Source organism: Diadema antillarum, unplaced genomic scaffold (assembly GCF_040938485.1).
Source record: "Diadema antillarum isolate AM-2024a unplaced genomic scaffold, OU_Dant_1.0 scf00000064, whole genome shotgun sequence".
In the NCBI taxonomy this organism is placed as follows: Eukaryota; Metazoa; Echinodermata; class Echinoidea; order Diadematoida; family Diadematidae; genus Diadema; species Diadema antillarum.
Genome location: NW_027270953.1, coordinates 1,743,595 through 1,771,139, shown reverse-complemented (window position 1 = coordinate 1,771,139; position 27,545 = coordinate 1,743,595). Strand labels below are relative to the sequence as shown.

General features: G+C 38.7%; 1 protein-coding gene across 1 annotated transcript in view; it reads left to right on the top strand.

Moving 5' to 3' along the window:
- Positions 1–27,545, top strand: part of LOC139716377 (ras GTPase-activating protein 3-like) — a 158,149-nt gene that overhangs the window by 33,182 nt on the left and 97,422 nt on the right. The window contains exons 2-4 of the mRNA XM_071627923.1: positions 3,588–3,687; positions 12,353–12,554; positions 15,617–15,690. Of these exons, the coding sequence (XP_071484024.1) occupies positions 3,588–3,687; positions 12,353–12,554; positions 15,617–15,690 (376 nt within the window). The remainder of the gene's footprint in view (positions 1–3,587; positions 3,688–12,352; positions 12,555–15,616; positions 15,691–27,545) is intronic.

Here is a 27,545-nt window from a genome sequence, read left to right as displayed (position 1 = left end):
ACAGAATGAAGTATATTTGACCACTGACCTCACTTTACACAGCCAGGATGGCATCTAAGCAAAATGTGGTTATTTTGTAAAATGATTCTTGTAACATGGTCTTTGCGTGTGCAAAATATGGAAGAGACAGGACATGTATTCACTAAGATACAGAATGAAACATCTATGACCTTTGACCCTAATTTACATACCCAAGATGGTGTCTGATCAAGAAGTTGTTATTTTATGAAATAATGTACGTGACATGAACTAAACATGTGCAAAATTTGAGGGTGATAGATGCTGTTTTTCTTGAGTTATTGCAAAGAAAGTTGCAGAAAGAAAAGAAACATCTCAATACATTGAAGATAAGCTTTAAATTCAACCACGTTTTTTAACGTGATCCCGACATCGTATGAAAAAAACGAAGGGTAAAATACAATAGCCCAAAGTCTCAGCTACAACATATTAAGATCTGGGAGAAATTCACCGAAGCATAAGTGAGCTATTGCTCGAAAAAGATTGTCATAGCTTCATTCGCAGAAAAACTGCACTCCCATAGAGATAACACGTCATAATGAAGATACAGAAAGAATATATGACCTTTGACCCCACTTTGCACAGACATGATGGCATCTGAGCAAAAAGTGGTTATTTTGTGAAATGATTCTTGTAACATGGTCTTTGTGTGTGCAAAATATGGGAGAGATAGGACATGTATTCACCAAGATACAGGATAAAACATTTATGACCTTTGACCCTAATTTACATACCAAAGATGGTGTCCGATCAAGTAATTGTTATTTTATGAAATAATGTACGTGACATGAACAAAACATGTGCAAAATATGGGATTAATAGCCATTGTTGTTGTTCATCTATTGCACAGAAAGTAGTAGAAAGAAAGAAAAATAAAGAAAAAATTATGTTATTTTTATAGAAATTTGAAGGAGAAGCATGAAAAAATCAGAAAAAGATAAAGTTAGGAAAGGAGATTAAGACTAACTAAAGAAAAAAAAGGAAAAAAAGTGTTCAAAAAAAAAAAAAAACTGGCAGGGGTGAGCATCGAACCAGGGACCTTAGGATTACGAGTCGGATGCGCTATGCAATGACCTATTTCATGCTCCATAGGCCCTGTGTATTAAGCAAAATGACGCTGCATCGAAGCCACGTGCAATTTTTCAACCAAGTTTTTCGATGTGATACCAACGTTGTATGAAAAAATGGAGGGCACACTTACGATAGCCCAAAGTCTCAGCTACAACATACTAAAATCTGGGAGAAATTCACCGAAGCATAAGTGAGCTAGTGCTCGAAAAAGAGAGTCATGTCAATTTTCACTGCCAGAAAAACTGCACTCCCATAGAGATAACACGTAAACTGGTGAAATTTTACAAGGATACTTTCAATCCATTTTTACGAGGTGATGACGTTATCCAATCAAAATGTTGTTATCACATTGATGAAAGAACATTTCATAAGCTACAACATACTGAAATCTGGGTGAAAATTGGCGAAATTTAAGTGAGATACGCTCGAGTGAATTTGAAATTTGATGACGTCATTTGGAAAATTTACTTTGTTTACTTTATTAAGAAATTTGATATCTTTTAATCATTTTTTCAGTATCGCCAACCCATGAAATGACGTGTACAACTCATCAGCTTTTAGAATATGTCAAGAAAATGGGGGGTCATCGTCCATCCTGACGAGTAAAATCCGATTTAAAATTGGCGGTTTTTTGGCATAGTTGCACAGTGTATCCCCATTGACGCACGCGCGGAATTTTGAATTTGACGGGCCCGTATGATGTCATATTGAGTCGGATCGACTTGAAACTTGATAGAAATATTCCTTGACATTGTGGACATCCGATCCGTGTGAAAAAACTGAAAATTTCTATTGCATATGAGCTGTGCGTGCGTATATGCGCGCGCGCGTACGCGTCCGTCCGATTTTTTCAATTTTTCAAAAAATGCTCTAAATGGTCTGAAACGTGTGCAAAAAAAATTTGAGCTCGATTTGAGCATACAAATATTTCAACGCGCGCGTACGCGCACGTACCAAGAGAAAATGTGAATTTTGAGAATATGAGTAGAATGCGCATAACTTGAAATAAATGTGACGTGAATTTCATTGAAAAACTTCATTCCATTAATGAGATATGATTGAGAATGTGTTTTCATATAATGACGTCATAGTGACGTCACGGTCGACTGATCACTTTAATTTTAGTTCGATTGCCGTCTTTGGGACACGATACATACATGGTATAAGTTTGAACTTGATAGGCATAGTACTTTCTGAGCTAACCTCTGCACAACTTTTGGGGAGAAATAAAGAAAGAAGAAGAAGAAGAAGAAGAAGAAGAAAGAATCCGTACAGATACAATAGGTGATCCGAGAGGATACTCGGATCACCTAAAAATTTACAACTCCAAAGTATCAGATGGTAAAACTGTGTGCAGAAAGGCTTGAGATTCGGACAGTCCCTCTGCAGAACTAGTGGAATGTTAACTCGTTGAGGACGAGTCCCGAGTATACTCGGGCAGGTGTCGATGGGAAATGTGTATTGTAGCAAAATCAGTCCGTCCTCATCACGGGTTAACAGTCGCAAGCATTTAATTGTGAAAGAAGAGAAATTTGTTAAATACTTGGGTCGATGGAAGCTACATGTATGATTGCATCCACTTCTCAACAGTATATGCTGTTTGCGGAAGGGACAAGTTACAGGTTTATAGTTAAAATTGTTGACCCCTCCTGTATATACAGAAATTGCAAATACCCATGAAAAATAAAACCAAGTTATTAATCATTTTTTGCCAGATTGATTAAACATTGCAGGTCCTGGTAAGCGAGAGAGAGAGAGGGAGAGAGGGAGGGAGAGAGAGAGAGAGAGAGAGAGGAAATATATGAAAAGTGTGTGACTGCAGGGGTGTACTAGAACCCTTGTTTGCGATACCGCACTTTGGGCGATATAACACGGCTTGGAGACTCTGTCAGCTCGGAGTCTGTGGCTTCACGTCACTCAGTACACGTGTCGTGAAAGACGAAGCGACCCGCGCTAATGTGGCGCCTCCAGCTAACCGAGACAGAGATTGTGGGAGACGGGAATCTTATCAATCGACCTTTTGCCATGGTGCGAAAAAGTGCAGTCACGGCTTCTCTCCATGGAAAGCCTCTAAAACAAGTGAACACTGTCTTCTGTAGACTCAAAGATTAATACTGATTTTTTTTCGTGCATTATCTGTTGTATAAATATTGACACATTATATAAGAATAAAGAAACTGAAATACATTTCCATAATGTCTGCCATTCTTTCTTTCTGTCTTTTGTTATCATATTCCTCTCTTTTCCAAATATGTTATCTAGATCAAATTCATACAGAAAAGCAAGTTCCTAAAGTCGAAATGTTATAATGTGGCCTATATGTTATTATCCAGCCAGTGTTTTCGTGCTGTTTTTTCACTCTGACAATGTTCCATGCTCTGTACAATTGTATGTTTGCTGTGATGTGTACCTCAGAGCTTTCAAGATTGTGTAACATGTTAAATTCCTGTCTTTTACTTTAAATATTATTAAATGAATTCATTTCTCTCATCTTACAGGGGAGGCTAAAAATCTCAACGCTAACAGAGAATGTTACTGTGCTGTAAAGTTAGACCAGGAGGAGGTGTACCGAACAGCCATCAGGGAGAAGACGCAATGGTGAGTACATCTATTCATGAGGGGTATCCATGGTGACGAGTTGTATCAGAGATTGCAGATGATATAATAAGAAAACCTATGATAACCCCAACTGAAATTTTCAATGTGCAGTCGCTCATGGGCTCTACAGCACTGCTGCTCAGACCGCTTTTTATTATGACTGATTACAAAAACCCATGTCTAAACGTGTCTGAAGATTGTGACAAAGTTAAAGGTGCACTTTACCATTTGCAGATGAAATAGGAACCCATCATTAATGCTTCAAAATAGTTCTAAAATGTGAGTTAGGGATAGAAATAACCAAGATGATGTAAAAATATTAGTCTATACATGATTAATGTTTTAAGTATTATTAAATATACAAAATGTGAACAATGGTTATAAGAAAAATGTTTATAGACTAAATAATAATATAAATATGATATCTCCTTATATTTTAGGCTTTATTGAGGAATCTTTACATGGTAGGATGTTTTGTGGTACAATTGACCAACACATTTAATGCATCAAATGTGATATCTCGAACATTTTTTTAAATCACTGCTCCCAATGGTAAACAGTATCTTTAACTTGTTTTTGATCATACACTATAGTTTGACTTCAATCACTATAGTTATGAAGGTATTGTATTTGTAGATATCTTGTACAAAGGTGAGAAGATATATGTTATCGATCTTCATAAGATTGCATGGGTGATGCAGTCACTTGCAGGGATCTATGGCTTGTATTTCTTTTCTTGTTTTCTTGTTGTTGTTGTTGTTGTTGTTTTTTTTTTTTGGGGGGGGATATCGGCAATGTCTGTTTGGATGCAGACAAATCCATGTATCTTTTGCCATTTCCATGGCAGTGATAAATTACAGATGTCAAAAACCCACTCCATGTTTTGAGGTGTCTTTTTGTTTGAATTTGCTCTCCTCATTGAAGTCAATTGGTTCATGAAGTGGGTTGTCACATTGGTAATCTATCACTGTCAGACCAGAAGCCAGTTATAAAAAAAGAAAAAAGAAAAAAAAAAAAGAAAAGCCAGTACTAAGGGCAAAATCCATATCATTTGATTTGTGAATCGTTGCCCACTTTGACTTTACTAATCCATAGTCTACTTTAGGCTACATCTATCATCTTTCCCATGTTTGAAACATGTTTCAATACCCGCAATCAAAACAAAGGCTTTCGGATCGCATTTGTCCAGTTGTTGCATTTATCAACTCTGCCATGAGTCGAGAGGGAGACCTTGTCACTGCGCAGCTCCATTGCACAGTTTGACTCAAGGAACTGAGATGTGTAGTTGGTGTGGGCAGGTCCGAGCTGCCGTATAAACATGTTTCAGTACGACTTTGTACTTGTACACCTTCAATTATGTGATGATGCAGTCAAACCTGACTTCATAGTGGCCACTTGCCCACTGTGGTTGCCTACTTTATGCCTATGGGACCACTACAAACTCCCCCTGTGATTTACTATGTGCTCAGTTCTTGTATCTTAGATTAGTTTTAGAATAGCTTGGCTTCCTACTTTGTCACTGGGAAGCAATATTGTGCAGTGTTTTACCTGATTACTGATCAATGCTCTCTTATGTCAGTATACCTGTTTAACACCTGTAGGAAGCGCATACACCTGTAACTTCGCAGTGGTGTGGAGCATGACTTCAAAGGAAAGCAATTGTTCTTTCTCCATCTATGTATATGAGCTTCGTGGATGATAGAGTTTATTAGAGAAGATAGTTCAGATCAAGTAGGAGTACTGAGATTATTTCTTCCTTTTTGGCTGCGTTTATCAACTTTCCCCTGTTTAAACGGCTTTCAAAAGCCGTTTCCAAAGCAGGCTTCTAAAAACAGGTTTCTGGAAACCTGTTTAGGAAACCTGTTTGGGAAAGCACAAATTGCGGCTTTTGAAAAGGCTTTCAAAACAGCTTTGCATTTATCAACTCGTAAAAATTCCCTAAAAGCCGTTTGGAAAACCTGTTTCTGCTGAGAAAAAGAGTTGATAAACGCACCCTGTGAGACTTTCTCCATCACTACAAACATGGGCTACCCATACATGTGTATTTCTACATAAAATTAAAGGCATTGATCAGGTTTGTAGCAAGGCCTAGTTAAAGCTTTCGCTGTCCTTGCTCCCTTTTCCACTGCTGTACATTTCTTTGCTTGTATCAGTTTCACGTCTCTCATTAGTTTCTCCTCAAGCTTTTGTGATGAACTGTTTGTGTTCTTCCATGGATATGCACTGACCTTCTAGTGATGACCAGCTGATCTTGCTGGTGATGACCAGGTGTTTCTGATGACGTACACACTGGGGATGTTTGTGCCGGAAAGAGATGAAAACTGTAACGCGAGATGAAAACTGTACTATAGCAATGCGATATTCTGAGTTCCGGGCATGCAGTTTTTGTTAGCGAGTCTTCTGTTCTTTCTTAAAGGTATCTGTTTCTCGATCCCAAGACTTCTGGGCCATACAGCTTGTGAATGTCCATCTACATGTACATCGCAGTAAAGTGGACCAAGAATGCTATATACAGCTGTAAAAGCTTGTAGCTGTGTGTGTGGGAGCTTTAAAGAGATGGTACAGTATTGGTGGAGATGAGAATTGGGCTTTTAACTTTTTGCGAGATACCAAGAAATCACTTGTGAAATAGTACAGAGCATGCCATTTTAAGAGGAATTCAAAGTTTATTTGATGAAAATCGGGTTTGGAATGACAGAAACATCCAAAAACAAAGTAAAACAAAGAGATCGTAATAAAATGTGGGTCCCACACTTTATTAGAATTACTCTGTTTTGGATATCTAAGCCATTTCAAAACCAATTTTCATCAAATAAATGTTGAATTCCTCATGGAATTACATGCTCTTTCATATTTCAGAAGAGGTTTCTCATTATCTCACCAAAAGATGTTAGAAACCTGAAATTAGGTCTCAACCAAAACTGTACGATGCCTTTAATGTGACCATTCCACATCTTTGTGATGAAAAGAAAAAGAATGATTGCGGGAGATTTGCAGTAGCACAGTTTTCATCTCTTGCTGCCACAAACATCCCCCTGCGTCATCAGAAACGCCCGGTCATCTCTCAAAGGTCAGTTGGTCATCACTGGGAAGGTCAGTGCATGCCCGCCAGAAGAATACAAACAGATCATCACAAAAGCTGGAGGAGAAACTAATGAGGGATGTGAAACTGATACAGGCCAAAGAGTCTGAGAGAAAAAGGTGAGCGAGGATACCGAGAGAGGCCTTGCTAACAGACCTCATCAATGCATTTAAAGGTCTTGTTTACCTTTGGGAGCAGTGATTTAAAAAATGTTCAACATATCACATTTAATGCGTATGTGTAGGTCTGTTGCATATCATAAAACATCCTGCCATATTTCGCAGTAAAGCTTAAAATATAAGGAGACAACAGTATTTTTCTCAATACACTTGTAAACCATAACTGTAGACGGTTTAGTCTAGAAACATTCTTATTATAACTATTGTTCACATTTTGTATATTTAACAGAATTACAAATGTATGAACAACGTAACATTGATTTATTATACTGATTCAAATTTTTGCAGTGGTTATTTCTATCCCTAACTCACATTTTTGAAGTATTTTAAAGCACTGATGGTGTTTGTTTTTTTTTTTTTTAATCTGCAAATGGTAAACTATGTCTTTAATTCCTTAGGGGACATGTGTGGCCTGTGTTTACATTGTTGGGGAAAGTCTCAAAGAGGGATGCATGTACTGTATAAAAACCAGAAACTTTCACATGCATGAAGTTTTCGAGAATTTTGCGAGGAGCCAAGATTCAAAGTGTGTGTACTCTACTCAATGCATTGGATGCCTGTGGTGATGTGCGAAAGTTTCATGTTACAAGAAAGGCCATCAGTGAAGTTTTGCAACCGGAATGTTTCTGGTTTATGCAGATTTATTTGGCGTAAATACGACTGACACGTAACGCCAACAAACGTCCAATAGCAAACGTGCATTGATATGTGCATGTCAGAGGTACGCCTATTTCGCACTAATTTTAGACACTAAACCACCTTCGTGAATTCGGGTCATTATGTCACATGAGTGAAAAAAAAAAATGTATAACTGGACCTATGTGGTGCATACAAGTATAAATTGTATATTCATCGAATTTGAAATAGGAACTGTGGCATTCCCTATTGATGGGAATTTTGTGGTTTCTTGCAGGTGTTACACCAGTGAGCGCTGTGTGCTGTTAGTGTAGGAGTGGATGTGACATGGCATGATGCAGTTCAAATAATTGCTTTTATTGTTTCCTATTTCTCAGAACTGCAGCCTGCCGGCTTCCTCTGTTAAAGCAAAGATGTTGTCATCCCTTTGTTTCGATTATGATACGTACAGTAGTGTATGTATAATACACTGAATATGAGGACTACTGGAGCCATCTAGTTGAATACCTGCATGTGTATGTACAATTGTGATGTATACAAATTATGTAGTTCAAAGTAAAATCAACATAGAAACTTTCAAAGTGGAAATATGTATATGTTCCGTTCTCCAGTAGACTTCAGTGAACAGAGAGCAAAATCAAAGAAATGAAACTGTTGATATTTCCTCGTGCATACAATGTAGTTAGAATTGAAATTTAGCAAAGGTACAGTGTACAGTGAGTAGTGTACACAGTGTTTAGCGTGTGACACAACTCTACTTTCATATGGGTTTCCCCAGAAGTATCGGTTTCGACCATGTGTTTTTAAATTGCAAGTGAAGAAACAGTAATGGTGTTGTCATTGTCCGTCATCTCTGGTATTGGATCACACGTGAAAGAGATAGAATTGTGTTTTTGGTCAATTAATCAAGCAACTATTACCTGATTAATGAAACTACTGCCATATCGTATGCATTTGATTGATTGAGCCCCTGTTTGTGAGATTCATACCTTGCTTGAGCATGGGGGTACAGGGGTCGCACTTAACTTTTTTTTTAACTAGCCAGGCGGACTACTTAGAATCAATTTTGACACTGAAGTAATATTTTGGCTAGCCAGACGGACTAGTTACTTCAGAATTTTATGATTTTTTAGCTAGTCCGACATGATTTTGGGTGGCCAATGGCCAGCGGACCATCGCCAATTTTGAACCCTGGGGTAGCGTTCTACCGTATCGAAGTGCGGGGGGATGGGGGGGGGGGGGAGGGAGATGGATTCAGCAGGTATTGTCAATGGCTGGAAAGATCGAACAAATGACGAACAGTGCGAGTGGCTGGGTGTAAAGTGCTTGGTTGTCCAATTGTAGTATTTGTAGTTTTTCTAGAGCCAGTTTCAAAAATGCTCCGGAAATCCAAATGTCAATCTTTTGTCAAGGTTGGAATGGGTTGTTTTCTTTGGAGAAAAAGTGCGTGGGTGTAGCATTTACCTGCATAGAAAGCCAGAAGCAAGTTGTTGTTCAGTCTGTGTATGTACACAGAGACTGCGATAGTGTGGTGTAGCTGTAGTGGTGATGTGATATGTACAGCTTGTAAATGTACGATTAGTTATTTCGATGAATATTTCTACATGTTGTATTATTACTACTAACTACTTCCACTACTACAATGTACTGTAATTGTTATTATTGCCACTATTATTTTCCATATTTCAGTACCACCATCATCATGTATCTTTATTATGATACAGTTGTACATGCTGATAAAATTGTGGAAAATAACTGAATAAAAACTTTTCTACCCCCCGTCCCCCAATTAATCAACGGTCATGTGATCTTGTGGGAAAGTTATTAGTTGAAACAGAGTCAATTGCTAACATTTTAGAGACAAAGTTTGTCAGTATGCCATTCCACTTTGGAAGTTACTGTACAGATGTGTGCACCGTTTTTATCAACTCATTTTGTCTCCTTTTTTTTCCCTTTCATTCTCTGTAAACATAGTTTCCTTGTGAGAAGCTTTCTTTTCACAGTCAAAATTTCACCCATCATTTGCACTTTCTCCATTTCCTTGAAGCTGTAATCTGATGATTGTAATGAATACATACTCGTTCCTGTATTTAGTGTTCATTGCTATCTATCCATAAAGAATTGCCCATTCATATATCTTCCTTCCTTCTCATGTTTGTATTGGTGTTTACATTTCCTTTTTCTGGGAAAGTGCCAAGAGTTTTGTTGGTATTTATTACCTTTCCTGCCCATTGTCATTGTGTATTATAGAATGGGTAGCGAGAATCCTGCGATCTGATTGGTCGAGAGCTATGTGTTGATTTTTACTGGCCGCACGCTGAGTCACAGTGGTAAAGATGTTATCGTGCACTTGTAGCAAGAGTACGCGTTTTTGTAACAAAGGTTCGCTTACTAAGCAAGCGTTCGCGCACTCAGGTTGGCCATGCGTCCAGTAAAAACTAATGCACGGCTGGCGATGCGTCCAGTAAAAACTGATGCATGCTCGTTTACGGCAAACCAAATGGAAATGCATCCAGTAATTTTGTCATCCGGTAACACAATAGAAAAATGGGCTTTTGGCAAGAAAATTACCCATTCTATATTAAAGTCAGATAACGCACATGTCTTTTCGCGCGTCAGTCGGAATATAGTGTGCATGCGATAACTATGGAATTTGGCCTAAACCCACTCAGCTTCACCTCGTGGGTTAAGCATTCCATAGTAACCTTATGCACACAATTCCGACTGACGCACTTGGACCTTTGCGTCATTTGTATACTATTCTGTTCAGAGTTAGTTTTTCCCCCTGTGTGGTTAGACTTCAGGTTTCCACCTACTAGTACTACTCCAAACTATTTAAATATGCAGCATATTTCTGGTTTTTCACTCTCATCTCTTTCTTTGTTTTGATGATTAATAATGACTTTTAAGTTTACTTCCTGTCTGTTTTCACTGGTTCTTGCTTCCCTTTTTCTTGGTCTCATGCCACCATTGTGTTAGAATGATTTATCAGAAATGAGAAATGATAATTCATTGTCCAGAAGTTACACAAATAGAGAGACCTACCGTACACAGTATGATGCGACTATACTTTCAATGTTCAGGCGATCTGTAAAATGCATTTCAGCCATCATTCAAACAACAGGAAAGAGCAAATACCAGCACTGGTGACATAGCATTTGTGCAGGAACAGCATACAATATGTATGCCTATAAATAGCATGAAAGTTTTAATACCCTGTTGTGTGGTATTTTATGATATCATGGGCAAATGATTAATTGACAAGGGGACCAATTCATGCAAGCTGATTCAATAAAATTGTTGCCGTTTTCTCACATAACGAAAAGTGTGATGATCATGGGGGATAGAGGATTTTACCATTCATGGAAGAGGACTGTCATCTTTTAATAGCTCTTGCGGGGGGGGGGGGGGGGGGGGGGGGGAGAAGAAGGTCAGATATTTGCTCTCACTTTCAAGCTATTGCCACCATAAGTACATTTTTAAGTTTTCATGTCCAGGGTAATTAAAACTCATTGTCTTTGAAGTTTCCGTGGGGTTCTCAGGACATATTGATGCGTTTCTGTATTGACAACTTTTAGTTTCCTGTGTTTCTTTTCTAACTCGTGATCTGCTCCAAGATTCCTTGGATGATCTCATGGTAATTCAAACTGGGATTGCACAGACAAACACAGTTTATTTTGCATTGTGTAAATATATCCAGATTCTTGTAGAATGAACATTTCTTTAATACCCCCCCCCCAAAAAAAAAAAGAGATACAACCTCATGAAGAGCGTCTGAAGACAAATGAATGTATTGTTTATACAAACATACTTTCAAAGTTTCAGAGAATGGTCATTTTTGCAGGGCTCCTTTTTATCAAGAACATACTGTAAAAGTGGAGATTTTCATGCATTTTGCACAACCAGAAGCTTGTGGAAAAATGAAAACATGCAAATATTTTTGCAATCCATAATTATGCTCCAGCCTGATTCCACCAAATTAGAAACATGCCCAATTCATCTTACCCACCCGAGTGTGAAAAATTACTCACATGAAAATATCCACTCTTACAGTTCTGAAAAAGTGGAAATTTTTGTGTATTTTGTACATGCCCAAAATAAAATCAAGTGAATATTTTTTCCCATTATATTTTCCAATATATTTTCTTTGTGACTACAAGGAATTAAAAGCACGCAAAATTGATTTTACCTGACTGAGCATGAAAAATTGCTCAGGCGAAAATTTTTACTTTTGCAGTATTGAGAACACTTGATTTAGCTCCTCCAGAGGGCACAGAAATACTTGCATTATAATTTTGTAACAAGTCAAGGGATTTTGTGTTTTATATTCAAGAAAAATTAAATCACCATTTTTTTTTTAGATTGCCTAATAAACTTGAACTGTAAAGTGAAATTTCATTAAATTAACCCAAACCAATTTTCCTCAAATTTTCACAGATTTTTGTTTCACAGATTTTCCTTTATTCAGTGAATCCACAAGTGAATGTTTGGGGAACCTTCAATGGATTTCCTTGATGCTTTGCCGGAATACAGTATGCTTCATGAGATGTACATGTGCCGAGAAGTGTGAGGCAAAGAAAAGAAATACAAATCACATGCAACATCCCTAAAGGTCAAAAGGTCAAGGATACAAAAGTGTGCTTCTGGCCAAGAGAGTTATCATTTCCTGCTGTAACTTTTGCTGTGTGATTCTGCAAATATTTCATGTCGGAGAGCGCCCCCACACTGACCATCACCCCCCTCTCTCTCTCTCTCTTGTTTTTTGCAGTCCGTTCTGGGGCGAGGAGTACATGTTCGACATTCCCATCCAGTTTCGCATGTTGTCGTTCTACATCTACGAGAAGGACCGGCTAAAGCGATCAGACTCCGCCATCGGCAAGGTGGCACTGCGGCGCGCCGAGCTGCACAAGTGTCAGAGCAAGGACCAGTGGTATCTCCTCACCCCCATCGACCAAGATACGGAGGTTCAGGTGAGTATCTTTTTAAAATTTATTTATATAGTCTGCAGAGACACACAGAGTTTGACTCTCTTTTTTCATTTACACTATGTTAACATTGTTTTCATGGCAGCCACGACAACCCTGTTTTGCCCAAAATGTAGCACGGCATGGGTAGACGGGATAGTCTCCCCCCACCCCTTCTGTATTCTAGTCTTCCATATTCTGTTCCTTGAACATGTAGCTTTCAGAATGATGTGAGAATGATGTGAGAATGGAGTCTGGCCAGGCTGGACTACTCATATAATTTCCCTTCATGTCCTGCCATGAACCACCTTCAAGTTTTGTTACGGCCTATTGCATGCTGTCTCGTTTTTTTTTTTTTTTTTTTTTTTTGTTTCACCCTGTTTTATTACAGCCTCCTAGGTTTCTCATCAGCACCGTGACTGCCGTGGCAAATTTTTTGATAGTTTAAAAAATCTGACACGGCATCCTCAGCAATCATGGCATTGTCATTTTTGCCCATTCATTCCCCCTGCGTTATCTTGTGTCCATCCCGTTTTGTTTATGGTTAGTGTGAAACGTGAGTGCCATGGCCACTGAGACCATGGAGTAAACGTGGCTAGTTTAGCAATGCAACTTTTCACTGGCTTGAAATATTGAGTGCAAGGACCAGTGGTACATACGTCGGTATCCCCTAACACCCATAGACTTAGGATACAGAGGTTCGGGCGAGTAAAGTCAGTAAAAACTATCCCTGGGGTTATATTCCTTCTTCGTGTAAAGTTCAGTTAAGAGTTAAGTCTGGCCTCTGGACTAAAATAATTTTCTTTCTGAAGTGCAACGTGTCCTCATCCTAAAATATTAAGATTGAAGACTAGTTATTTTATAGTGTTAGGCACTATTGGTTTGTTTAGTTACAGTCAGTAATGCCTCCCCCTCCCCCTTTGTTAAAAACGGTTGTGTTTCTCATGCAATTGTATACATGTCTACATTTTTTTTTTCTGCATTCGTGCAGTTCAAAGCTCATCATTGATCCTTCGGCTTTAAAACATTCTTCACCGAAAAAGGTTATTACAGTAATTAGTGAACCTTTGTATAAAAGGATGATATTAAACACATTTGATGTATTTACACGTATGTGAGGTGAAAGCAGCATTCAACAATCTTCTGCATGTGAGGCAACCATGCTGGAGGGTGTTCTACATTTTTGGTCATTTTGCACAAAAATTTCATGTTTGCATCATGGCAAAAATAGTCCTTTTGGTCACAATTGACAAAATATGACGTACTGAATTCAGCAGCTGTTGAAATAATATATAAGTATAGGCCAAATTCCATATATGGCTGTACCCGTACAGGTTTGCTGTTGTCATAGCATTTTGATGGAGGAGAACTGCCACCGCAGATACATCGTGCACTGGCTTGCCTGGCTTGGAATTTGCCTCATCCTCCCCCCCCCCCCTTTCTTGCTTGTGACAGATCAAACACAGGTATCCCCAAACAGTGATCCAGGGCATTTGTCACACTGATGGTGTGTGGTGGAGGGATGGATGTTGTTCCGAGGGAATTTCGTTTCTCTCGCCTCCATGTCACGTAGACTTCCGACCCACTTCGAAATCGATGACATCCAAACCTGGTGATCCAGAGCGAGAGAGAGAAAATAAGCCATATTTACATTTCTCCCACGTCTGCTCATCTTGTCTGTGAAAGACACCATCAGCTCTGCTCCTCCATCTTCTTCATTTCCAGCACGTTCACTTCACTGGGTGGAAAATAGTACCAATACAGCTTTGGGGCTTTTTTAAAGCATTTTTTGCCTTTTTTTTTTTAATACCAAGGTGTTTTGATATAATATGCAAGCATCATAGTATTGCATTGACAGTTGGGTGTGCTGGCCACGGATGGTTAAATTTTACATTCTCCATAGCATCCATTCACCGGAGGCGTGCTCACACAATAGTGTTTTTCTGTTTTGTTTTTTTCCCCTGGGGCGGGTATCCTTGTAACGTTATACCTTGACGATGGAAGAGCCTTCAGTCGTTGTTAAGTCAGAGAGATGGCTCTTTTCGTGAATGGAGTCCGCTTCCACTTTAATCAAGTTACGGACAGCGAACTGAATAGTTGCTCCTGTGAGCGGGGAACCGCTTTTCAAGGTGAATCTTTTGAACCAAGGGTGTTCGATCGGAAATCTGATCTTTTCTGATATTTTCTGTTGCCCCCTATTCACATGGAAAATTTGTATTCTCTTTCCTTTGTGTTTTCCTCCAAGATAATCCCATTAATAAACTCATCGGGTTTGTGTTACAGTATGATATTCTTTGTTGAATGTTCCTAGGCCGGTATTTTCTTTTGACACATACTATATCGGATGTCTTCATAACAGTATACATCCTTTATTGCAAATGTAATGAGAAAAAATATTCCCTTTTTCCCTTCCCAACCACAACAATTTCCTCAATCAGTTTATCAAGGAATCATTTTAATGTTACATTGGTATGTCATGCCATTCACTCATCTTTTCACAGGTAATTCTTTGGTGTTAACTCTTTGTACTGATCAATAGGTGGCTTTGGTATCTAGTGGAGCAGAGATAGTTTTGTTTTGACTTGGCTCGGGGGGGGGGGGGGGGGATAGAAAATCTTGCTTTTGACACTTTCTTCATACATCTTTTAATACCAAGAGAAAAAAAATATACCATACACACCCGACATCAACTACAATTTGATTGAGGTTCTGCTTATAATGTAATGCAAAATGAAAATTTGCATTTGCGTCAAGTAGCTCAGGATTGATGTTATAGTGTACCAGAAGGTTATGTTGATAATGCTTTTGATATCAGCTGATCATGGAATATTTTCAGTTTCATCTCAAAACAGAAGTTTTACTAATGTTTTTAAAATGAAAACAAAAAAGTGATTATGGTCATGAAGGAGTTTTGAAACAGAAATAAGATGTTGCATACTGGATTACTAAATAGTCTGAGAACTTGGATGAACTCTAACTCTTATGACAGCCAGAAAAGATGCTATACTGCATTGATTCACTCTATTTCTTTTCATTGGTTTGCTTTTCTTTTCTCCTGTTTATCACAGGGCAAGGTCCACGTTGAGATCCGTACCAGTGAGCTCCTGAATGGATCGTCGTCCATCACCAAATTAGCCGTCAGGTGAGAAGAAGTATTATTTAAAGCCCCTCATGTCATTTGTCTAGGCAATTTCATCATGTGCTACAACTTTCACTGCTCAGGAGTTATTGTCGCAGTCACTTGAGTTTCATCAAGCTTTTTAGACTTTCTGATTTCAATGCTCCTCTCTCTTTAACCCATTGAAGATGAGTCTAGAGTATGCTCGGGCAAGTGTCTATGGGAAATGCTTGTTGTAGCAAAATCAGCCTGTCCTCAATGGGTTAATATATGCAGAATTTTAGTTGAACTCCTCCACAATTCTTTTCCCGCACCCCCTTGCCCTCAACAGGTACCTCGACAAATTTAAGCAACATCGGATTTCACTTTGCTGAGCGTAGAATGGCTGTGTGCCCTGGGTGCCTTGCCCATATATAGACACCAAATATTGGGCTTGGAGAAGACTTTGAAATCCAAAGCGTTTCTTTTCATAGTTTGGCCGTGCAGAGGGAGTAGCGGGCAGTGAAATAAAGAAAGACCCACCTCATGAATTACCTTAGTAGACAGGTTTCCTACTCACAAAAGGACTCATTCGTAATCATGTTTCAGGAATATGTTTCTTAAAGGACAAGTCCACCTTTATATACATGTGGATTGAGTGAATGCAGCAATATTAGTAGAACACATCAGTGAAAATTTGGGGAAAATTGGACAATCCGTTCAAAAGTTATGAATTTTTAAAGTATCTGCGTAGTCACTGCTGGATGAGAAGACTACTGCAGTGTATGATGTCATATGCGTACAACCATATAAAGAAAATAAAAAGAGAATTTCACAAAACTTTACTTTTTGAATAAAGTGCACATTTCTTCGACTTGTTAGTGACATAAACATGTTAGGGGTAATATTATTCCCCCTGCCTTCTGAGAGAGAGAAGGCAAGTGTTCTTTTGTTATGCGAGAAAAGTGAAAATATGTTGAATTTTCTTTATTCTTTCTTTATATCGTTGTACTCATGTGACATCACAAGCTATAGTAGTCTTCTCACCCAGCCTTGAGTGAGCAGAAACTTCAAAAATTCATAACTTTTGAACGGATTGTCCGATTTTCCTCAAACTCTCAATGATGTGCTCTACTAGTATTGCTGCATTCACTCAACCCACATGTCTATGAAGGTGAACTTGTCCTTTTAAGTATTTAGAATCACATAATATTCAGACATCTGAAAGCAATCTTTTCACTGGATGCTATTATTTCAGTGAAAAACTGTCAAGACCTGTTATTCAAAAATGGAACTACAGTTACTGTAAGATAATGTTTGCAATATATGCATGCACCATAATAGAAGTGAATTCAAGGTCAAGTTCACTTTTTCCCTTTAATCATGTCTTAGAGAGCAAATGAGTAAGAATTCATTTGTGTGCCCACATTCAAACAAAAGAAATATCTGGAAAACAGTCTACATCTATATGGTTTTTCTGCCAATTGGAAAGGGCTTGTAGATATTCATAAAAGACAAAAGATGCAAGAATCTGTGGAATAGGTCTACAAGAATTTACTAGAAGAGTCTGAAATATGCAGCAAATTACTGTGGCTACTACTGTGATCAACAAGAGATAAAGTACCCTGGAAAACAAAATGAGTTTAATTATAAACCAACAGGTGTGTACAAGTTTCTTGAATTATAGTTTTCTGTGGCAATCATCTGCAAGGGGATACAGATTTTAATTTATGATAAAGATCAGAAAATAGCATTTTAGATTAGAGTTTACAGCTGTGATTGATAGGGAAATGTCATTTTACGTAACTGCACTCAATTTTTTTTTCCTTCAAATAAACCACATATTTTGTTCAAGAGGGCTCTCTCTTTGAAAAAATTAGGTTTGAATTTTGATGGTGTGAATGTCGTCATGCATGTCCACAGCAATGCCCTTGAGTCACGGTTGGACAATTGTATGGAGTCACACTCAGTCAGGTCGATGAACATGTGATCTCGCGACAGCTGAGTGAACTCACTTCTCGGAAAAGTGACTTTTCTTTGGCTTTCGCGAAATCTGTTTGTAACATGTGATTGTTTACAATTTGATAGCAGGCCAGACTTCCTATTTGGCTTACCACAACATATGAATGGACAACCATGACATTGTATTTAAAGTGAGCTGGTGATATGTCTTATATGCAAGTTTTGAATGGGATTGGCCATCTTTAAGCGCTGTGGTCTGGAATCTGAGGCAGATTGCAAATGGCAGGTGCTGTGGAGAATTTCAGAGGGAGTATGTTTTTCACAAAATCAGTTATGTGAGAATGCCTTCTGCCGATAAACGCAGCCAATGTTAGGATGTTTTTGAGTCGAGCAGTTGGAGTTTTGTTTTTTGTTTTTCACGTTGGAATTAAGCAGGAAATCCCACTGGCAGGCATGATGTGATATGGATCAAACCCGTGTGGTCAATGTGATGGTGATGCGTCGTTGTGGCGAGGTATCCCTACTGATGAGATGGCCAGATGCAGCAGCAACGTTTCTCTGGGATTTTGCTCTCTTCCGGAGTATTTAATCGCCCATCGTGTATTGTTTCATCCTCTGGATATCATACATGCTCAGGAATTGAAAGATATCTCTCATCTATCTCCTACTTTACTTTTATTGTTTTATTAGACTCTTCATCTCGGATGATTTTTTTTTTTTTTTTGGGGGGGGGGGAGGATGGGGAGGGAGAGGGAGTTTGATATGAAATGCCAAGTCGTATTGAAGATGATTATTGATTTGAAATGCCAAGTTGTATTGAAAATGGTTTTACCTTCGTTTCTGCTGCTCTATGATCATCATGTGTGTGTGTGTACTCATATCAATTTCTAGCCGGAGGAATCGTGAGATGGGCATTGCACATGTGCGGAGAAATGAGAAAATTGAATTTGACGTCCCGCAACCTCGATTGATAGCGGTTTATTATTGGGGGTACGATTCCCTGTCCCCTTCTATTGTTATCTGCCTTTTGTAGATGACATTTCGTTGAGTTCATTGGTGACGAAATTAGATGTGGGACAGGGATAGCTACATAGTTGTCGTATACTGTAGAAGCAGAAACATTTGCAGCAAGAGACTTTCGCCAATTTGACCTGATGACCTTTTTTTTCACATCGCCAAACTTTGTTGAATTGCCACTGGCCTGCAATGCATCGCGTAGATGAAGCCTTCTTCGCGAATTTTACTTCTGCGAATCTTGGCTCCCAGCAAAATTTGTGAAAGTTTTACACTTGCAAAAATTTCTGGTTCTACAGTTTATCATACATATAAACATTATAGGTAGCTGTAAGCGTGAGGGACCTTTCAAAAGTCATGAAAGAACGTACATGGCACAAACGAGTTCCTCCTTGCTGTCTTTGTGACATAATGAAACATATGACACACAAACCAGTATTGAGATGTTTTGGTAAGACTGGCCTTGTGATAGAATGTATCGCAGAGTATTATATTTCTCAATAGCAAAATAAAATTGCACTTGTAAATGCATGCCCGTATATGGGTTGGCACTACCAAATATATATTCCTAGACGGTTTTTGGCCTGCTTATCCATAATAATAAGCTAGAGTATGCATGAAAGCTATCATTCATACATAAAGTAAAAACATTGCTGGGCTTCATCAAGTTTTGTCACCTAAACCATCTGCAGATATATCTTTGCGTCATTGAGGTGAACTTTGGTACAGTTTGTATGTACACACAGAATTCTTTAGGACTGTATTGTGTGATATGATGTTGATAGGCACTCCATCTTGATATGATACCGTATATCTGGCCAATCATCTGAGCAAATGCTTGAGGGCTACATTCAACAACAATTATTGACTCATGAGAAATTGATTGCCCTGTGATGGTATGTCATTTCCCCTTAGTCCCTGATGTGCAGGACTTACGGTGGATAAGGATTATTATTTTTTTTTTCTTCAGTCATCTTTCCTCTTTATTACTTCTGAGGTAAATGCCTCCAAAGTTTTTGAAAGTGTGTATTTGATCTGTTCGTGTTTGCAAGTACAGCTGTACTGGATGAAATGTTGATGTGGGCATGGTGTAAAATATCAGTATGTTTTAAATCCTGTTTGTCTCAGATGTGCAAGGCTTACAGTAGTTAAAAGAAACCTGTACTGACATTTTCTACTTGTCTGATAATTCTAATCTACATTTTTTGACGCCTACAACTGGAAAGAGAGGATTCTACAACCCAGGATAAGCCTGTAATGATTTTTTGAAAAAAATGAAAACGAGCAAGCCAAGGAACGATCCACACAATTTGGCATACGTCACAGGTGCCAACCTCCAACTTTAGCAAAACGAACTACACATGTCAATTTACTGATGAAATCTCACACGAAGTACTGCAAAAACTGTTATTTAGTAAAATTGCAATATGGAGCTGAAATAAACATGTTAAACAATATTCATTAATTTTTAAAAGGAATCTCTTCAAAAGCTTTTTATTTAGATCAAATTTGTGGGGAATATTCCAGATATGCAAAATGAAATTGGCATCATGTCCGAACGTGCTGCCCATAGAAAACTGTGTGTAAGTAACGTTGCACTAACTAGTATGCATTGATGATGAGCGATAATGGTTCGACATCACAGTTCAAACTATCTAACGAAGATGAGGACTGAGTGATTCTTAAAATCTAAATCCAAAAAATAGTCAACGGCAATCACGGTTTACGCCTAGTTAGAAGAAAACGGCACTCAGTAGAGACGCTAGACTAGAACTAGGACTAACGTTAGGACTAGTGAGCAGTCAAGGACCGAGAAGATTCTACTCGCCCGCCCGTCGACAGCTGTACGTGCACAGCGCTATATAATAGGCACAGCGTACTAGTAAACGGTTTACTAAGTAGTATGCAATACTTACCCTTGCTGCCAGAACTTGAAGAAAGTCCAGACGAAAGTCCAGACTCCAAGGTCTAGCGTTGCCGCTAGATCTAGGCCCTTGTGCTGCAGGCCCTGTTGTTTCTGTGCTGAATTTTGCAGGTAAGGTATCTGCTTTATGGATTTTCAATGTTTTTGTAGTCGAGATAAATCTCATTGTGGTCGTATTAACACCAAGGACTAACTTAGATCTAGTTTTAGTACGACCCATGGCCCATACCTCGGAAGAGTGGCCTGACCACGTAGAAACAAACAGTGCCGCCGCTTCGCGATCCAAGCGCTGGTGTAGGCATAGTGCTAGAGTACTTCCGTATCCATGTAGATATCTCAAAATTCACTTAACCAAATTGCACCAAAATCACAAGAAATATTTTATGACTCATGTCCACTTGCTCACGCTAATTGGAACCAAATAGCAAGTCGGGAAGCGTAAGTGAAGTTGTCGACTTTCCTGTCGTCGCTAAAAACAATCTGCTCTGTAGAGACTGTACGACTAAACAAGAGTTATCGCGGCGTAGTAGCCCTACTTGCCTGCGCACGCACAGACTGAAGTTAGCCATCTAATATCATGAGACAAATCTTTCAAGTAATCGGGAGCAAAGAATCAATTTAAAAATTATTTGAGTTAAGTTGAATGAAAAATATAGTTCGTAAATCACACTAATTGCCAAAATCATGACATTTTTTAGTTTAGTTCCCGCGCAAATTCCACGTTCGCACAGGACTAGTCGGCTAACTTCAGTTCTAGATTGTGCATGTCGCGTTTACCAAGATCTCTCGCGAAGAGTGAGTTTTTTTTTTAGTGACAACTTGAAAATCGGCGTCAATATTGATACTTCTCGATTACCGATTTCGTTCAAACATAATACATTATTTTGAAATATGCTTTGACGTATATCCTGTAATTTTGGTGCGATTTGGTTCAGCGAAATTTGAGACAGCTGCATGGATAGGACAGTACACAAGTGCCGCCTGCTAGCTAAATTGGGCCTAAGCGTCGTCTGCTACTCGGCACGATTTAACGCACGCGTATGCGAGGGCTTGTAATCAGTGATATATTTGGCACCTGTGACATCACGACATCCGGGCTCGTCAGCTCATTAGCATAATTCTCGCCCAAAAATTTCCATTTTCAAAATGAAATTACGGACTAAATCGTTATGAAATTTTGAATCTGTTTGCACCGCTGGGTCTTTTAGAATTAAAAGAACAACATATAAAAAAATAAAAAACCGGTACAATGCCCTTTTAAGGGTTTCTGTTTTCGTTTTTGTCTTCCTTTTATCATACTTTTTGGTAAATGCCGCTAAAGTTTGTGAGTGTGTATTCCGATAAGTGGGTACTGTAAAACGAGGAATGTTCGCGTGCATTTTGATTTCTCGAATTTCGCGAGTGCCAAGATTCACGAAATTAAAATGCACGCGAAATTTCTTATCTACACTATATGCATTGAACGCAAGTGGCAATTCGTGAAAATTTCTTGCCACGAAAAAGGCCGTCGGCTCCAATTCGCGAAAATTTCGTGCCGTGAATACATCATGTTTTACAGTATGTGTTTATGTGTGATTGTGTTCGCAAGTACAAGATGAAACAGTGATGTAGGCACACGTCAGTATGTTTTGAATCCTGTTTGTCTCAGATGTGCATGACAAATATTTCCCGAGGTTTTTATTTTTGCAAATTTCGCGAGTCAGGTGCTATTCGCGAAATTAAAGACGCGTGAAAATAATGACTCTGATCCTGATATGAATATGTGATGCACACGGATACATTTCTTTGTTCAGTACAGTACTCAACGATCGTGAATTTAACCACTTGCGAAATCGTTGGGAAGTCCCGATATACGAAAATGTAGACTCGCTAAATATATGGGGTATACAGTAGATGAGGGTTTTTTTTTTTGTCTTCTTTTCTTCAGAATTCTGAGGTAATACCCCCGAATTTTGTGAGTGTGTATAAGTGTGTGTGTATGTGTGAGTGTTCAAGTACGGAATGAAACGTTGATGTGGTTGCAGTGTCATTGTTAGCGTGTTTTAATGCTCTTTGCTATGCAGTGATTGAAGATGTTCCACTCCTCTGGATGAGAACCGCCTCCTCTAGTGGGATAAAGTCTGAGCTTTGTCGGCAGCGAGATGCAAAAAGAAAAAAGAGAGAAGAAGACGCATCCACAAATGATGACTTTGGAATGATGGGGAAATCATTAATGGGCCATCTGCGAAGCAGCGCTTGTGCGTGCGTGTTCGCTCGTTCGCCGCGGGGCGACGGAGATAAGGAGAGGAGGCAGCGGACGGGGAACGGTCTTCGGCCATCAATCATCCAGCGGGCTGCGGCGAGCAAATTTGCGGCCTGCTGTTTGCTCTGCCCCAATCACTCGCATTAGAGGGTCACTTGGGTCCTAATGACTTTACGACTAATGTGGAGAAATTGGGGAACATGTAACGCCATGCAGTTGTTTGTCCGTGTCGTGATAGAGTTGCTTTGCTGCATTAATATATTGCTTTTTTTTAAAAGCCCTTTTCCTATGACAAGCAAGACTTCTGAAATGTTATTAAGTGTTGTGATATCAAAGGTTATTTGAGTCTTAGGGCGAGCCAGTATTTTGGGGGGAAATAGTATTAGATGGCATGTTGTCTAAGGTTTAGTCTTTAGAACCATAATATGGAGCAAACGAGCCATCTTTTTCAAGAACCGAGACAGAGACATTCTAAAGGTAACATTTTTAGCATGTTGTGCCTCAAATATCACTAGTTCTTCTGAATTCCCTGTCCTGTTGTGATGTCATCAACAAAAATGTCGGCATGCAGTGTATACATGAAATGTTTCCCGCTGCCGTTGTATGTTCTGTAAAGTACGCTGACATGCTGTCTCAAATTGACTATCGGCAAAATGAACAGTGTATGTCAGTAGAAAGTTTAGTGCTTCTGTTTCGTGACTCTCACTTCAAATGTCTTTTGTAAAGTGGTACATTGCCTCTGAGCTCCTTTTCCCCATTGGAAGTTTTGTGAAACGTGTACAAGAATGCCGCATCCACAAGTAGGTCATCATGGAAGTTGAATAGTGGGACCACAACAGAGAACAGACTAAAAAAAAAAAATTACCGACAGGAAGCTGTATCAAAGGTGACATCAAGAAAAAAAAAGAAGAAATATTGAGGCCGTGATGAAATTACACAAGGTGAAATTGTGATGCATATGTAGTCAAAAGTTTTTAGAGTAAGGCGGTTGTTGGTGGCTGGAGGAAGGAATGTTTCCGACGTTGGAATGTAAAGGTCTTGACCATCTGCGCAGCCATTTCCATTTCCCTGGGAACCGCTCCCGCAAATCAATTGGACCGCGTGGCGGTGCCCTCGCGGCCGCCGTCGCATGTTTGCTCTTTGCGCTCATTATGCAAGTGTAATCTGCGAGGTGTGTTTGCACATACAGGTGTGTTTGCCCAGTGTAATCAAATCTCACATGACACACAGTGTAATTGACAATGAAAGCAAGATGTTAATATCATATCGCTGTCTCGTATGTACTATACCTTGACCCTGGCAGGCTTGCTGGGAGTAGTAGTAGTAGTTAGTGGGTAATTATTTCAGTGAGACAAATGTCTCTTTTGAAGGAAGATTGAATGGTGTGAAATTTAGAAATCAAACTCATTCTAAACAATTCCTTTTTTTTTCATGGTGCAGGGAACCCCCATATAATGAGCTCATTTACAATGAGGTACCTCTTTTAATGAGTTAAACTTGGCAGTCTCAATTTTGCCTTTAAACCATATTAACTGGGCTCCTTCCCAGTACGCTTTACAATGAAGTACTGATTATAACGAAGTAAAATCGGTGGTCCCAGCAACCGTGTTATTAAAAGTTTTTTCTTGTTGTTCAGTTGTCCACTACGCTCATTTGAACACTTGCTTTAATTCTTACTGTTAGGTGTCCCATACATTTGTCAAGGAAGAGGGATTTGAACCTAAGGTTGCCCATTAAAGATCCCAGAGCCCTGTCCACTATGCTACAGAACTCGCACGGTCTTTCCTTCACGATATCTGTCATGTTACACAGACTATACAGAAGTGTTTCCAAAACAACTTGATCTTATCCTGAATGATCAACAATGCAAGTTGTAGTATGGAACAAAAAGTGAAACGAAGTCTTAAAAAAAAAAAATCTTTGTGTAGCGATTGAGATACCTTCATGGTGTTTTGGATGACACGATTAATACATTTGTGTTTGCAAAAATTGGTAGTGTTTAGGAGTTTCCTTCACCTATTGTCAAAGAGATCTAAAGCTCTAGACTTTGTTAAGTGGAGAAGAGTTGTAGTTGCTGTACTTAATGACTGATTTCTTCTTTTTTTTTTGAATAGAACCTTTCATCTGTTTTACATGTTCATCATCATTATTCATTTGATTTATTCAAGGTACTATGATCAGCCATGACTGTTTTTCAGTAGTCCTTGCAATATTCTTTATGATAAAGTCAGCATGAACACAGAATGGTGTTTACCTTTAAATATTGCACTAAACCTATGACAAGGATAGCACTGCTGAGGGTCCTATTGGCTGTGTCTATCACATCACATGATGTGATAAAAACCCAATCTGCCAGCCATGACTCTCTCATCTCTTTTTTACCGTAAATCACGTCATGTCGTGATGGTCAATAACGGTCAGTTCTGGGATGGTCATGTAATTCTGTTCTCACCATTAACTCAGAGAATGGAGGATCAAAAACACAAGGCCCTCCAGAACAAGGTGCAAACTCTTGAGACATCCAGAAATAAATTGTCTGAGAGGAAGAGAGTAGTTTTAGTTTCATATCACCATCACGCATAATTAAAACGGCTTGATAATATGTGACCAATGTCACACCTAGCCGTAACATACAATGTACATGTAAATGCTCCATTGTCTTCTTTACAAGAGCACCAACTCTGAGTGGTCTTGACTCTATAGCATTTGTTTCCATTGGGTAGATTGTTTGTGACCCACCACCATTGTAGCTAAAGATTTTATAATACAGTTTACATTATTTTGTTGGTTGGTGTCAGTGAGCCCAGTCATGCAATGTGTGCATTTCTTAACCCATTACAATGTACTGTATGTCGTTTTTGCGGCCTCATGGCTACATTACTGTAAGATCTGAAATGTATGTTGAGGTTATATTTTTGTGAATCTCGTGAATCGCTCTTGAATCAGGAAAATATTACAACATGTGAATATAAAAACACCTAAAAACAGCAATGCACTAAAATATCATTAAAAAAAACCCACCCCAAAAGGCAAAAAACAAAAAGTAAAACAAAACTCCAGCCATGCTAGCACTGGATCGTTCCTATTAGTAAATACTGTACATGTACGTCTAACTGGCTATGTGGGCTGTGATGTAGAAATATCTGGGGCATAACATTGCTTGAACAGTACTTCAAGTGCAGAATGCATTACTTGCAATGTACAGGGAATCACTGGGTTTATATAACATTTAGCATATAACATTCGTACTTATTTTGTGAAAGGTTAAGTAACAATTACTAGATCCTCGCAATTAGGAAATTACGTTTGCAACAACGCACGAAAATGCCCAACAGGTATGCAGTTTGTGAAAATATCTATGCAAAAATTTCAGCTCATACAGTATGTTTTCCCAGATTCCATATTTTTGTGTACATTTCCATCTAAGTTTCTTGATTACCTGAATAAGTTTGTGTTTCTTAAATGTTCTTTTTTTTTATTGAAAAAGGGTCATTCATGAATAACAAAGACAAGTTACATTATTTTAGCATGTGAAGTTGTGTAAGCACAAAGTATTCTTTTTACAACACCAATATCAAAATCAAGCGAAACTGACTGAAGATGATTGTCAAATGTCTTTACTTTTAGTTTTTGTTTCAAAAACTCTGATTCAAAAGTGATGATCGTTGTGACACCTTTATGTATGTAGAAATGAATGCAAGTTTCGTGAATGAATGCTACCATTACCTCAGCTAGTCTGCAAAATGCGATTGTGACCAAGTTGATGTCATTATGTGGTAAACACCTTTGAAACGTCAAATAACTTTCATACCTTGCTTAATTTTAGTCCGATTTGATGAAACAGCAACCTTTCTCTATCTCTGACTCTGCTCCATATATTGAAGTCATGGAGTGGAATATGGTTTGCCTTGCCCCCCTACAGTACACCCCCCCCCCCCCCCAATAGTCTTTGGGGAGAAAGAATAGCGTTGCTGGGGTTACAAGACCTTGTATCTGAAATTTTGGTGAAAATCACTTTTCCTGGAGTAATTGTCAGATAATCAATTAATGTCCCGTCCAAATCCTAGCTATCTTATTCCAAAAATGAAGCCACCATGGCATGTCGAAGGAAAGACAATCCCATTTGTTAAAGTGCTTTTGCTGCCATGTTTTTCCGCTCCCCTGAACATTTGACATTTGTGAGATAACAAGGTTGTGTCACCCCGGCACTGATTTTGGGACATGCAGCGTAGGAGGTGATGAAGATTCGGAGTCATTTCTGTTCGATTCCATCTGATCTCTTTAAAAGGTTGCATAACACGTTTTCTGTGTGTGTGAAGCCGTAAAGTGGCAGGATTTGTATAATTTCTCATCCACTGCTACTTTGTGACTTGTGCATTGATTGATTTGACAGTGTTTGTTTGCACTTGTTAATTCAAATCAAGTGTAACACTGTTCCAAGTTCCAGGTTGGGAGTGTATATTTACATTTAAGTATCTATAGAGAAAGAAAGTAAAAAAACAAACAAACATGCACACACATACTACACTGACACACACAAACAAAACCTTGGTTGATAAAGGCAGCTCTTCATCTGAGCTCTTTGCGCGTGCATTAAAATGTAACATGAAAATTGAAGACAAAATTTGAAAGAATACAACATCAAATCTTTAGCTCTAAAGATAAAAATGAATAAATGTTCAATGTGTACATAGACTGTGCACATATACATGTAAATAGGTCTGCATGCTGCATCATATCTTGTGACAATGTGTTTTG